The sequence below is a fragment of the Theropithecus gelada genome, chromosome 17, assembly GCF_003255815.1.
Source record: "Theropithecus gelada isolate Dixy chromosome 17, Tgel_1.0, whole genome shotgun sequence".
Lineage (NCBI taxonomy): Eukaryota > Metazoa > Chordata > Mammalia > Primates > Cercopithecidae > Theropithecus > Theropithecus gelada.
The window spans coordinates 90,948,464-90,963,405 of record NC_037685.1 but is presented as its reverse complement, the minus strand read 5'-3'; the positions used below and the strand labels follow the sequence as shown (position 1 = coordinate 90,963,405).

At 36.1% G+C, this 14,942-nt stretch overlaps 1 protein-coding gene across 4 annotated transcripts in view; it reads left to right on the top strand.

Moving 5' to 3' along the window:
• Window positions 1–14,942, top strand: part of DIAPH3 (diaphanous related formin 3) — a 506,048-nt gene that overhangs the window by 20,372 nt on the left and 470,734 nt on the right. Inside the window, exon 2 of one of the 4 annotated variants that reach the window (XM_025364741.1) lies at window positions 10,321–10,353. The exons of the other annotated variants lie outside the window; for them this stretch is intronic. Within the exon in view, the coding sequence (XP_025220526.1) occupies window positions 10,321–10,353 (33 nt within the window). The remainder of the gene's footprint in view (window positions 1–10,320; window positions 10,354–14,942) is intronic. 4 annotated transcript variants of the gene reach the window in all.

The following is a 14,942-nucleotide window of genomic DNA, read 5'->3' as shown; positions in this document are numbered from 1 at the left end:
AAAATCAAGCCGACAGGAGAGGCAGTTCACATTTAAAATGGATTCAGATGGATTACAGACTTGTTACAGGGCCCTAGAGGAGAAGACTGTTGGGAGTATCCTTGGGGAGAATGATTAAGAGCTGAACCCTGGTGATGCCTATATGGATCTTACTGTGAAGGGAGTGGAATAACATAGGTCAAAGTTTCTGAACCTCAGGTGTAGTGTTTTGTGTACTATGGCCTTTTCTATTAAGTCTCCTACCAACCCTATGGGGAAGATGCTTGTTTGCCTCATGGCACAGTTAAGAAATTCAGGCTCAGAGGGTTTAAGTGCCCAAGATCACACAGATGATTGGTATCAGAGCTGGATTCTAATCCAGGTGAGTCTTATCCCAGAGCCCAGGCTGTTCACCTGTGCTCAGTACTGCTCTATTGTGCCACAGCGCAAGGCAGGATGTAAAAGTCCCACCAGAGGCATGCTTGATGTGGGTAAACTTAGAGAACCTTCCTGAATCAGGCAGCATTTGAAAGGTGAGCCAGGTATTGAGAGGGAGAGGACTGCAGTAGTGTCTTGGTCAAGGCCCAGAAATAAACAGAAACCAAGGTAGGTTGGTTTAAGGTGGGGATTATTTAGGAAAGTATTAAAAGAGAAAGTCTGGCCGGATGAGATGGCTCACACCTGTAATCCCAGCATTTTGGAAGGCTGAGGCAGAAGGATCACTTGAGGCTAGGAGTTCAAGACCAGTCTGGGCAACATAGTGGGACCACCGTCTGTACCAAAAAAAAAAAAAAGAAAAAATGTGGAGCATGGTGGTGTGCTCCTGTAATCCTAGCTACTTGGGAGACTGATTGCTTGAGCTCACTAGTTCGAGACTGCAGTGAGCTATGATCACTCCATTGCATTCCAGCTTGAGCGACACAGCAAGACCCTGTCTCTTTAAAAAAAAAAAAAAAAAAAAAAGAAAGGAAAAGGGCATATTGGAGATGCTGAGGTAAATCAGAGATTATTAACTGCAGGAAGGAAAAGAGTCCCTGATCGTGGGTGCTGTAGGAGGGGCAACCATGGCTGGTCCTGGGCTGTCTGCAAGGGTTCCTGTTGCGTGGACTCACACACGTATGGACCACATTACCATCTGAGTTTAGACCTCTTGGGGGGACTCCTTCGGGTTGGTGCTCAAACTTCCGAAGGGTCCTCAGATTTATGTTTAAATGGTTGTAAATACTGTTTTTCTTACCCTCTTTTCTCTAGACATGCTTAACTGGTCCCTCTACCCCCTGGACTAATTCCATATTAAAAAAAATACTTGATAGAATTAACTGAGCTTTTCCAAAAATTGCCTGTATTGGCTTTACAGTGCTTTGAGAGTATTTCTAATACCTTCTGGTAAATGACTCGTGGAAGCATAACCAAGCCACTTAAAGGGCCCTCAAGTAAATAATGATTATTTGAGTACAGACTTTCCTCCCTGCCTTCAGTAATATGTATAATATGCTGATCTGATTATTATTTACTGTGTAAGTTGATTACTTATATTTGTATACTTAAAAAATATTTGTGATTATTCAGTTAGAAAAGTAAAAGCCCATGTCTTTGAAATGGTCTGGGACTGATCTGCCTCCTTCCCTCTCGCTGACTTCATTTTGTGCTGTTGGAGCCAGCAAGCTCTCTTGTTTCTTGAACATCAGGCATACTCCTCCTGACAGCCTTGTTATGACTGTTCTTTCTGTTGGAAACACTCCCCTGCCCATCCACACCTTAGCCCACTGGCAACTTTGCTCAAACACCACTTTGTCAATGAGGCCCATGCCTACCTCAGTTCCCCATGTTTAAAATTGCAACCTGCAAACCCTCTTGGCTTACGCTACTTTTTATTTTTATCAAAGCATTCATCACCTTCTAACATCTTAAATAGTAATTTGCTTATTGTCTGTTTCCCCAATAAAGATAAGTTCCTTTAGGGCAAAAATTTTTGTTTTATTTATTGATCTCTCCCTTGTCAAGAATATAGCAATATTTAATTAACAGTTGTTGCATGATTGATTGTTTTAGGAATCTCTCATTCTGTTAGAAGAGCAAATTCTACATTCCAAGTTTTACCTGAATTATGGCTAAAATTTTATTTGCCTTTAGTTTTAGATCGTTGCTATAATGCTTGCCTCTTAATTAGCATGCATTTAAGCATATGTGATTAGCAGGTGGAGACTCCGCCTTTTCTTCCAATCACCATTGAATACCTTGTTATGATGCATTTTGGTTATTGGTTTATCTTGTGTTTTTAGTTATAAGCTCATATGGGGAGAGACTGGGTCTTCATATTTAATGTGTCTCACACATGTTGTTGGCCTAATTGTCTAGTAGAAAAAAATTAGAATTATGAGACTATGTCTTGCTTAAAATCTTAATCTTTTATTTTATTTCTTATATTTCAGCATCTTGACCTTATTTACATTAAGGAATTATCTAGTAAGTGGTATTTACCCTAACTTTCTCAAGGTGGCATGATATCATTTACATTTACAATAAAGAAAAATGATAGATTTCTTTTAACTCTGCCATTAATAAGTGTCATAAAGTAGAAAAATAAAGCAAAGTCAATATATTATTGTTGCCACAGAAATTGAATTTGTGTCAAAAGGATTTGTGCTTGTGATGTAGTGATTCGTATATTTTTCTTGGAATTAAGTCTGTAGCAGGTGACAACATCAATAATTCACAGAACCAAGGAGCTTTTTGAGATTGGTTAATTTATATATGTGAATTAGAAAACAAATGAATAATGAGCTTAATATATTCTGACATACTTGAAAATATGCATTAAAAACTAGCCTATTAAAAAGTCTGTGCATATAATATTTATTAGATGTTTTTTAGATTTTCATTTTTTCTTTTTCTAATACATACATTTTTATTTGAAAAGGAACAATCTATATTTTCTGCTCAGTCTGAAAAGTATTATCCATAGTAACTTAAAAAAAACTTTCTGTATTGAAAATAAATATGCTTATTGTAGATAGCTGGGAAAATACATGAAGATATGAAAAAACCCCCACAAATCCCATAATCCAGATGTATAAAATTACCTGTGATTCCTGTTTTATGTTTTCCATATATATGTATATTAATGATGTTGGAATTATGTTACATATGCAATTTTAAATGCACTTTTTTTCAGGTGCCATTATATTGTAAACATTTTTCCATGTCATTACAGTCCATATTGATAGGACTGTGATTTATTTAATCTTTCCTATGTTTGGGGAAATGTCAGGCTGATTACAGTTCTAGCTATTTAAAGTAATGCTGTAATGATACATATTTGTATATAAACTTTTGATTCCATTTCTTAATTCCCAAGTATAGATTCTAGAAGTAGAATTATTAGGTTAAAGTGTGAACATGGAATTTGTTTTACCAAATTGTTTCCTAAAATGATTTAACCAAATTTCCTTTCTTTATGGTGATGCTGAAATATAAACAAAATCTTTCTCAAATATATGTGAAAGAATAGGTGATGCTCTGTTAGTCTCAGGAACATCCAATCTAAATTTGTGTTGTGGACAAGATGTCTAGGACGCTAAGCCACTCTCAGAAGTAATTTAGTTGGGATAAGCTTCAATGTGATTCTGGGAGTTCTGCGATCAGTCTAATTCTCGGTATAGCCAATACTGTGAATGCTTTTCAGCCTTCTCCAGACAGTGAAAAAGGTCTTGGATTCCCATAACCTAGAACTGAACCTACTTGTAAAGTGGTTCAGAGGTTCGATTTGCTTTTCCCTGGACATGTTGCAAAAGAGTTTTTGATCTGGTAGTATAGGTGAAAAGAACTGGAATAGATGAAGAGGCATCTTAAAATAAGTACAAAAGCTGTGTTACTAAATTAGCCATTATATTTTTCCCTTTACCCCAACATTGAATGAGTTCATTCAAGGGAAAAGAATATTGGAGTTATGTTAGAATGAAAAATGACTTGTTAGGTACCTAGCCTCTGTAGGGTGCAATCTAGTTCAGAGTTCCAAGCCACAATATGATAACTGTTTTTTTCTAGAGAGACAGTTCTTTCCTAGCAGGTATGTTGCCTCCTTAAACCTTGTGTTCTCAGAGAAATGAATCTTTTCACTTCTATGGACACTTGAATCATGCCTCCTCCTGAAAGCTGATCTCTCTTGTTGGCCCTCCTTTCATGATGGAGAATTTGAGGGGCAGGGAGTTCTGGATACTTGAGTGCACGACAGTAGAGAAGCCTTGGATAATGAGTAATACATGGTATGTTTGTCTTTCTGAGGTTGGCAGAATTGCAGTTTTGAATAAATGAGCAGATTAAAAGAGGCTGGAGAGCGTTTCCTAATTCTCACCAGTTCCTAACATCTCCCCTTTCACTTTTTTCCACCTTGGACTGAAAAAACATGTGAACTTAAAAGTTTTTCTTTGTAGTATCAAAGAGCCAGCTCTACTCTTGTCCTCAGTGCTATGAAAGCTTCAGTGTTATTTTTGGACCTTTCTTAGATGTTAAATCTGGAGCTCTTGAAGAATAATATTTTCACATCTATGTGTGTTGTGTAGTTGCCAGGGAGATGATCCATAGATAGACTCTGTAGGTGTGTTCAGTGTCATGGCTGGTAGGAATATTACTTTAAATTTTCATAGTCTTTATAATTGGTGTTGACGTTAAGATAAACACAGGTGTGTGGACTAGAAATGTTATTAGATTGAAGTACATATTCATAAATTATTGATGGAAAGGAATAATCTGGACTTCAAAACAAAAATGGGAGCAACATCTCAGTCTATTATCAGCCATAGATTATGATTAAGACTGATCTTTCCTTTTTTCCCTTAAGATATCCTCCCCTCCCCTCCCCTCCTTCCCTCCCCTCCCCTCCTTCCCTCCCTCCCTCCCTCCCTTCCTTCCTGTTAGTAACCTGTGATTTATTCATTTTATCAAGCAAATGGTGTCATGTCATAGTCTGATATAATGAACAATTTTTAACACTTAGCTACTAAGTTTATGTTTGAGACTGAATGATTTGTACCTTAGACTAAGCATTTAAGTGATGCAATTGGTAATTAATCCTACATACCAGAGATTGTTGAATTATCTTAAAACAGTACCAATCGATACTTTTCACTTCATGGCAGTAAGGCCTATCCCAACTCTATCAGCTCCCTGTCTTCACTTCTTTGAAATCCTCTTGTACTTCTTATCTGTACTCTTCATGTGGCTTGTTTTAGGTATGTCCAGTTTTTAAAGTGAGCTACATGATGAGAAATTCATATGTGTGCAGGCTGAGGGAATGTTTAATGGCTGATAGCAGTGGAGTATGGAGTAGAGTTTCTCATGTGGTCCTGGGCATGCTGCCACTTCATTTCAGGCATGACTCCTTAAACATGTGGGTTCCCAGGTCCCACCTTAGACTTACTGAATAAGAATATTGGTAGACTGAGGCCCTGTAATCTAGCTTTTCAAAGAAAGCCTTGGTGTGATTCTTGTGCATGCCAAATGAACAAAAACCTGGAAAAACCAGCTGGTCCAGAGGATTTAGCTTATGAAAATTGTGTCTGAGTCTGTAATCTTACAAGTTTTCCTCTTGTTGGTAATCCCTCATAACCCACTTAAATGATGTAAATTTTTGGCCAAGCGTGGTGGCTCACTCCTGTAATCCCAGCACTTTGGGAGGCCGAGGTTGGAGGATCGCCTGAGGTCAGGATTTCGAGACTAGCCTGGCCAACATGGTGAAACCCTGTTTCCACTAAAAATACAAAAATTAGCCGGACATGGCAGCGCACGCCTGTGGTCCCAGCTACTCGAGCGGCTGAGGCAGGAGCATCACTTGAACCTGAGATCAAGTGCACCACTGCACTCCAGCCTGGGCGACCGAGTGAGACTGTGTCTTAAAAAAAAAAAAAAGTCAATTTTAATGGAATTAAACTGTGTCAGCCAAAGATTATTTAAAAATACTACCACATATTTGGTTCTTATAATAATAAATTGATACAAGCCTACTTACTGGCTTGAATCTGATGGTGGCTGTCATGTTCCTAATGATATCATTGGACAGATCCTTTGCTCCATTGGCCTGTAGTTCAGATGTGCTAACCAATGAAAGAAAACATAAAATTTGCGAAAAGTCTTGGGCTACAGCTTGGAATCTTTTTCACTGTGTGGACCTCCTGGGTTTGTCTATTGCTTTGTGTACTACAATTTATCTGTCTTTGTTACTTGTAAACTAAGTTAGTGGGGAAACTATTTCATATGCTTCTTGATATTCACAGCATTTAGCACAGTTCTCTGAAAGCTCTAAATCCATTTTTTGACAGCATGCACTATCTTCAATAAAAGTTTTGATGCATTGCTTAAATGGGAATATAGAGACCGATGTTCTGTGTTTCTACTTTTTTTCCCCCCGACTCCTATGTTCTTTGGAAGAAAAATCTATAAAGGCTTTTTTTCCTCTTTCAATTCCGGAGTGACCCTCTTGACCATTCATCCTAGGAACTGTCATTAACAGAAAACATTGTTACCCATCTGTATGTGGTTCTCCTTACTTTTTAGGGAGAAAATAGAAATAGTAAGTTGAGAAACATAGGACCATAGGAAGAAAGATGAGTTTTTAGCTTAGGAAAAGAGTCCTCATGTTCTTTAATATCACACCTTAACCAATAACCACTAGTCCTCTGGATAGAACTGTTTATAATTTAATATCATGAGTTTTATTTGATTTCAGTGCCATAAAACATTAATAACACCTATAGAGTCATAGGCCGGGTAGATAATATACATAGAGGTCACAAAGTTACATTTAGATATGAAAGTCTTAATAATGTCTAAAACTGTATGCTTCTAACTTTTTTTTTTTTGGTAAATATAACCCTAAAAAGTTGCTATCAGGTTATTATTAGTTTTAAAGGTGTTCCTAGTTGCTTCCATTTAATAGTCAATTTTATGTTTCTATTTCCTTTTTGGAGTAGATGTCCACAATGGCTACTCATGAACTGGATTGATGTTTGCAGTTCCTATTTTCCTGAACTAGAAGATAGTAAAGAGCATTGCTGGTGGCTATAAAACAGAAATACTTCATTTTAAACAATACCTCAAGTTACACCATAAAATCAATATTTTTGTGTTACAAAGTTTTTTCTTATTTTAATTAAGGATATTACCCTTAATATTAAGTTTTGTGTTTATAAAAGTAAGGCTTAAAAGCCTCAGAGTTATCTGAGGATTTAGTCAGTCATTCTCTTCCTTTCTCCCTCTTCTTGGCAATTTGTACTTCATGGAGAGTCCCTATTTTATGTGTATAATACAAACAGGCAGGGCCTTGAGATCATGTAAACTTTCTAATGATAAACTTGCATTTAGTATTAATATTCCAACATCCTACAAAAGAGTACCACTTGATATAGTGTTTACATTTTTTCACTAAGTATTGAGTGTTTATTTTTTCTTTAATTCACGTTTAACGTTTAAAGTAAACTATGATGAGACATTCCAGTTTTTAAGGGAAATTATTAGTGCTTAGATTTATTTAGATTTTTTAATGCTAGCCTATCTTTAGTGGTTTAAGATTGCATGTGTGTACTTAACTATGTAATCTCTATTCTTCAGCAAACTAAATCTTGAAATGAAACCTATTCTGACTTCATTGTTTTGATGTAGACAAACACAATTCTCAGATCAGTTTTCCAGCTCCTTACTCTGTTAGTCAGTTTCTCCAGTCCTGTCTGGACCCTTGAATTTGCTGTGATTTCCTGCCCTATTGACTTCTCTTGCTGACAATGAGAATTGATAGGTAAGTGTTCTCTGGAAGAGAAGGAATAATGAATTTGACCTTCTTTTCTCTCAGACTCAGTTATACTCTCCACATCTACATCCCTTTGAGTTTTCTTACTTCTCCCTGCAAGATACACCTGCATCTTAATTCTGTTGTGATTCATCACATGTTCTTTGGGAAATATAATAATATAGGTTATAACTGGGCTTATGTACATACCTATATAGTTTGAAAACAGATCAAGCCTTTAGGAAATTAAATCTTTTAAAAAGCTATACCCTCAATGAGATAGTTTCAGAATGTATATATTTAAAAAAAAAAAAAAAAAAACCATGACCAAAAATGGATTCTTGTGTTGCCTTGTTTTTACATAACAGTGTCTGTTCTTTTTCCTGAACATTGTGAGCCCAGCTGAAATGGTAAAAAGACGGTCTAATTTTAGACCTTTGACAGTATATAAAAGTGTATCTCTTGGATGTTTACAACTGGATTTTGCATCGTGTAACTTGCATTTCCAATTTTCCTATCTAGTGTTATTTTCCTTTTACTTTCTGTATCTTTTGTGTAGTTTTTAGATCATAAATCTTGCCTGGACCCTAGTCGTCTTTATTTTAAAATTACTTATCTATTTTTATTGTCTTTTACTTTTTAAAATATCACTTTTGTGGCATTTTCCTGAAGCAACTCAAGCTGGTTTTTGGGAATATTTTATTTGTTTAAATAGATGTTTTCTCTTTATTGTGGCATACCATCCTAAATAGGATTTCAGCTTTATACTTTATTTCTTTGGCTTTACTTTTTAAGCATTAGCCCACTTGGCATGCCATTGTGCCAGAAGTTCACTACATGTCACTTTTTGTTTCTTTGTCACAGGAACTTGAACCCTTTTGAGAGTGAAACGAGATGTGATTGGAGTGATACCTTTGATTGTAGAATAACAAGAGTGAAATGTGCTTAACCAAATGCAATAGGCTGGAAGCCTTTACTGGCGGGAAGGCACACATACAACTGTTAGAGGAAGGGCGCCCCACACAGGCATTGCCCCAGCTCCTTTCTCTGCAAACTCAAGAGCCTTCTACATTTGGGTTTAATTTTAGTAATGGTCTCTGGGGTGACACTCTGGCCCTAAGTTCCTTACATACTTTACGGTCCCGCTCAGGATCCCAACCACTTTTAAGGACCACTGTGCCTACTTGTTAATTTCAAAGGCTGAAGATAGTATCGATTAAAAAAGCAAATTCTATAGCCTGGTATTAGACACTAATCCTTAGTTAATCCACTATTATTACTTCCTTATTCCCAAGTCAGTGTAGGTGATTCTAATTCAACAAGGTCGTTCAATCTGGAGCCTAGTGGTGTGGCTAATGGTCTTTCATTTGGCTACATTTTCTTTGGTATACACAACATTCATTTTAGATCCCAGTTACCTTCTTTCCTTTGTACTAGAAGAAGGAACATCTTGGTGAAAGAAAGGGAGAAGAGAATCTGGGATGGTGATTTACATTGTACGGATTTTTAATCTGGATCATCACTGAGGTAGATTCATGAGCATGAAGGTGTACTTGAGTATACCAACATGAATGATAAATTTCATTCTATTAAGTAAATGTTGAATTTAACTGTGTACCACTTAGTCTGTTAGATAATGGTTGTTAACACCTGTCCTTATAAAAGAGTAGACCTTGTTTCCTATTTAGAAAATGTGTTTTACTCTTTCCCTGCCCCTTTAAAAATTGAATGCTCCAGTGAATTAGAGAAGGGAGAATTGGTAATTGATTCTAGTTACTTGAATACAATATCTTGCCCGACACTGGGACTTATACAACTTAGATTTCTGTGTTTTTTCTCTAAATAATTGTTTTTCTTTTGAGTTGTATTTTGCAGGAAACTATTCACTCTCTAGAATGGTCTTATATTTGTCTAGCAAGGAAACCAGCAAAAGGGTTCTTGAAGCTAGCAATGCAATTGAAAATGTCTACTGTCACCACTGGTGATAAATCAAACTGATGTTAAAGATGCAAATAGTCATTTTAGTACATTCTTCTCCGTTACTAGAATTGCTTAAGTTAATTAAGCCAGCAAAGTACTTCATCATCTATTATGCTGCATACTAATGGTAAATTTAAAGTTTCACTGTTTTATAATATGAAAAATTTTCTGAAATATCGTCACATTAAAATCTTTTATATCCAGTGTTCTTTTTTGTTTTATTTTTTCTATGTGCCCTCATTCTCAGACAGATCCATTGTGTTCTAAGTTCATATACTTAATGGTAATTAATACTGTTAATTGGGGTAATGTATTTATTGTACCATAATTAATTTTTTAGTTTGTGAGGTTTACAAAGTAAAAAAATTTTAGTAAGTGTTTGGAACTACCGCATGCAGGGTAACTTTTGTCCATCTTTTTGAGAAAGAGATTAAAACTATTATATATAATGTTTTTATTGGACTGTCAAAAATTTAATTACATCCAAGTTAGGATTGTAGAATTTTGAATGTACCCTATTAACTAAAATAAAAAAGCTGTTATAAATTACTGATATGATTGCCTTTTTTTTTAATTTGCAGCATTTAAATATTAGGACACTGACGGATGATATGGTAAGATGATCCTCAACTTTTCCTTTGTTATGAATTGTAACTAACCATATAACGTTGATGGTGTGCTGTGCTAACATCTTTGAAATTGCTAAAAGTCACAAATATTGGAAACATACTGTTCTTATAGTGCTGAAATAAGAGGTAGAAATGGTAAAATACACTAAATTGTTGGTTTTAAGTTGTAAAGTGAATGGTGGATATGTTAATTTAAAAAATTTATTTAATTACAAATTGTTAGTCAACTTTGAATCATTCAAATCAACTCTCATTCTTTAGGAATGAGTTGCACACTTCAAAAAACAGGTAAAAATAGCTAAAGACATGTCAGCTTTTCAGAAATACGTAGTTGCTAATTAAAGTAAGCCAGACTAAAATATTATGCATATATATTTTTAAAATTTTGCTTAAAAATGAGAGAACCGGGCATGCTTTACTATGTTTTTTATGTTGAAAATAATAGGGCTTCTCATAGTAAGTAACACTTTAAAGCACCATTATAGATTCTTGCATAGTCAAGTAAGTTTTTCTGAGAAATATATTTTTAAATGTAACTTGTGGTTAATAGTAAAAGAATAACCAGAAGAACAACAACAAAACACAAATAAACAGTGACACCAAAAATATGTAAGTGTGTTATATATTACACACTTATATAAGAGGAAAAAACATGGCCCCCCATTGACCAGGCTTTGCATTCAACTTCACCATATATGAAGCATGAAGAATGCCTAGACCATAGTAAGCACTTAGAAAATAGCACCTCTAATATCCAACGTACTGTCTTATGCACCTGGTAAGGCAGAAAACAAAGATGAATGAAACGTAGATCTTGACATGAATGATTTAAAAAATTGTATTAGAATGTTGATATGTTTTATTCCTTTGAATAGTACCTAAGAAAAGCATATTTACATATAATTTTCTGGATGACATTTTCATATACTAACACATAGAAATTGGTAACAGTACAGATTTCTCACCTTGCAAGGTAGATGTCTTTATTTTGCAGTTGACAGTATTGAGGCTCAGACAGATTAAGTAGCTTGCCCAAGTGTGCCCAGCTGGCAAGTGGTACAGTCATAGCTTGAATTTTGTTCCACATTGCTTCAAGTCTTATACTTACTATGCTAAGTTAACCCAGCTTGCAAAATGGCTTCTTAAGGCTGATAAACCATCTGCAATTTTTATGTTTGTATTTTTATGATATTCAATGGTATATTTGTAACAGCTTTGATCTATAATTCATGGAGCATACAATTCACCCATTAAAAGTGTGTAATTTAGTGGTGTTCAGTATATTCAGAAGAATTGTACAACCATTACTACAGTCATTTTTAGAACATTTTTGTCACCCTTAAAAGAAACGTCATGTTCATAAATAGTCCCTCTCTGTTTTCCCCCAACTCCCTTAGTTCTAGGCAACCACCAGTCTACTTTCTGACTATAGATTTGTCTGTTCTGGACATTTCATATAAATTGACTCATATCATATGTGGTCTTTCGTGACTGACTTATTTCACCTACCATAAGGTGTTCAAGGTTCATTCTTACTATTGCATGTATCAGTACTTCATTTGCTTTCTTTCTTTCTTTCTTTCTTTTTTTTTTTTTTTGAGACAGAGTTTTGCTCTGTTGTCCATGCTGAAGTGCAATGATATGATCACGACTTACTGCAGTCTTGACCTCCTGGACTCAAGCAATCTTCCCACTTCAGCCTTCTGAGTAGCAGCGGGATTACAGACATGCACCACCTCACCTAGCTAATTTTTAAGTTTTTAATTTTTTGGAGAGACAAGGTCTCCTTGTGTTGCCCAGGTTGGGTTTGAACTCCTGGGCTCAAGCAATCCTCCTGCCTTGGCCTCCAAAAGTTTTTGGATTGTAGGTGTTGAGCCACTGCACCAGCCTATTCACTTTTATTGCTGGGTAATATTCTGTATGATGACATTTTTGAGGTTTATTCATATTTCATGGACATTGCATTTTTTTCTCTTTTAGCACTGCCCTTACTTTCATTATATGACAGTCGTTGTGCTGTGCACTGCCAACCCACAATCTTTACCTTTAGTTTTAGAAACTAGAGTCATGGGTGGCTTCGGAATGCCATTCCAGAAGCCACGTTGCTCTATCTTATATTAATAATTGGATTCCTCATTGAGGACTTTCTTAGTTCTGTCTCTGACCTTCCGCCATTCCTCACCTCTCCCTTTATCCTTGCAATTGGCCTTGGTAAGGTAAAAACTTTTGAGTTGTTACCATAATGCCTAGTGCATATCTTCAACAATACATCATTTATTATCTGCCTTTCTCAATAGTTTAAACCTTTTGAAGGCAGGGTTGCTATGTAATGAATACTTCTAGTACCTAGCATGCTTTCTGGTACATAGTGAGTATTTTAATAAATTTTTTGTTGAACAAGTGAGAGAGTCACTGCTCTCATAACCTGCCTGGTATTGGATCTCAGCCTGACTTAGCGCTACTCAGGCTTCCCAGAGACAGAGTCTTGCTTTTTTTGCACAAGGTATGGGAGCTGTAATGAGGACCTTCTGTCAGTCTTTCTGACCGCTTGCCTGGATTGCTGAATGTTGCCTTGCCCCTCCTTTCTTCTTAAGTGTACGCATGTCTGTCTCTCCTGGATTCCTCATTGACCCTCTTCACATGGACTTGCTGACAGAACTACTGTCTCCTCACTCTCACTGTTCTCTTTTGATCTTGTGCTTTAGCTTCTCTCTTGAGTAGGCCCAGAGTTAGTCCAGGGAAGGATCAGGCAGGTAGCCTAGTTTAGGCATCTGTATCTGTTGCTTTACAGATTTGAGAATAAGCATAGCTATCTTCAACAGGAGACACCAACGAGTAAATTCTTTCTTATTCATTGTTGACTGATGCAGTGTAGAAAGAGCATTGTTGGATTTGGAATCAGAAGATTCTTATTGAAAGACAGAATTTTACTACTTCTTAGCTCTGTTACCTTGGCAAATCAATTATTTGATTTTTCACTTATTTGTAAGTTGGGACTAATTAAACCATTTCTTCCTTTCTCATACAGTTTTGGTGAGTTTCTTAAATTTAAGTAAGTTGACCTGCTGTATTCAGTTCTGTCCCTTTTTACTCCTTTAAAAAATATTTCCTGATATATGGACGGAGAAGTGGTGTGACACATTTGCAGCTGAGCCTTCCAGGGTATATGTGTTACAGATCAATGCAGAGTTGTGAGAAGGGAATGGGTAGCTGGATATTTTGAGGGCTCTTTAAACTATTTCTGGTGTATTAGAGCTCAGGGCAGCATTTGCCAATGATACTTTGATATGTGCTGGCAATATGTTTTCTGATTGAAGTTTGCCCCCTTACAACATATACATTGCATGTATGCTTTCAACGTAGAAATTCTTAATGTGAATAACCCTTTTTTTGGGCAGAACTTGAGAGAGGCATATAAAAATAGCATTGTGCTATAGTCATACATTTGAATAACAGTATTTTAGAAACATTAAATGGAAACATCGCGGGAAGCATTAATGTTAAAAACCTATCTCTTTAGTTGTTTTGTTAAGGGTCTGCAAAAGTACTTCATGTTATAAGGTTATTTCTTGAGTTACTATCAGAATTGAATTGCACTGTCTTGTTAAAGGAATAATGGATTACTATAGTGTTGGGTTCCCTAGGTAGAGTAAATAGACTATTAGCAGTGTTTGTGCTATATATATGAGCATTCTCTTTGTATAAAGTGCAGCTTAGGTGCTAGGGTAATAACTAAAGGTGAATAAATAATTGTTTAGCTTATAACTTCCATTGTTTCTACCTGGGTTTTGAAGAAGGTTTTCCTCATAGAAGAAAAAAGTTGGGAGGAGGGAGAGTGAGGGGAGACAGGTTTGAAAAGGTAAGTTGGGACACGTTGAATGTGGATGTGACAATGCTGAATTATCCATCAGTGTGTCCACTGAGTGTTTTTGGAGTCTAGGAGTTGTTTTTGACTTGCTCTTTTCTCCCTTGTCCTTCACAGCCATTTGTCTACAGTATAGTACTTCTATGATCCTCATCTCTTTGTTCTTCTGACTGCAGCCTGCTTTACTGTTGTAATCCCTTGTTTGGCCTGCAGCAATGGTTTTCAAATCTTTTTGACTAGGTACTACAGTAAGAAATACATTTTGTTTTGTAGCCTGGCATGCATAAACTCCTAAACTCTGCTTCTCAGTTGAAACAAAAGTTAAAAACCAATATTTAACATTTCTAAGCAAAATGAACTCATCTTTTTATTTCCATTCCTTTCTCATTTTCTTCACTCCTCTCCATTCCTTAAAAAAAAACCAAAAAACAAAAAAAAGGGTGATGAGTCTACTAAATTGATTTCATGACCCGCAAATGGTTAACAGCTATAGCTAGAAAACCAAACATTGGCCTGCATAGAAACTAGAGGAAGTCATGAGGTCTTTTCATTACTGTCTATTGTTTATTATATGTAGTTGCATGTAGGAAAGCCAGGTTAGAGTGCCGCCTCTGCCAATTACTAGCTGTATGACTTTGTGTAAGTTATGTAGCTTTTGAGCCTTGGTATAGAGATAGTTTAAGGGACAAATTAAGTAAGATGCTTGGTA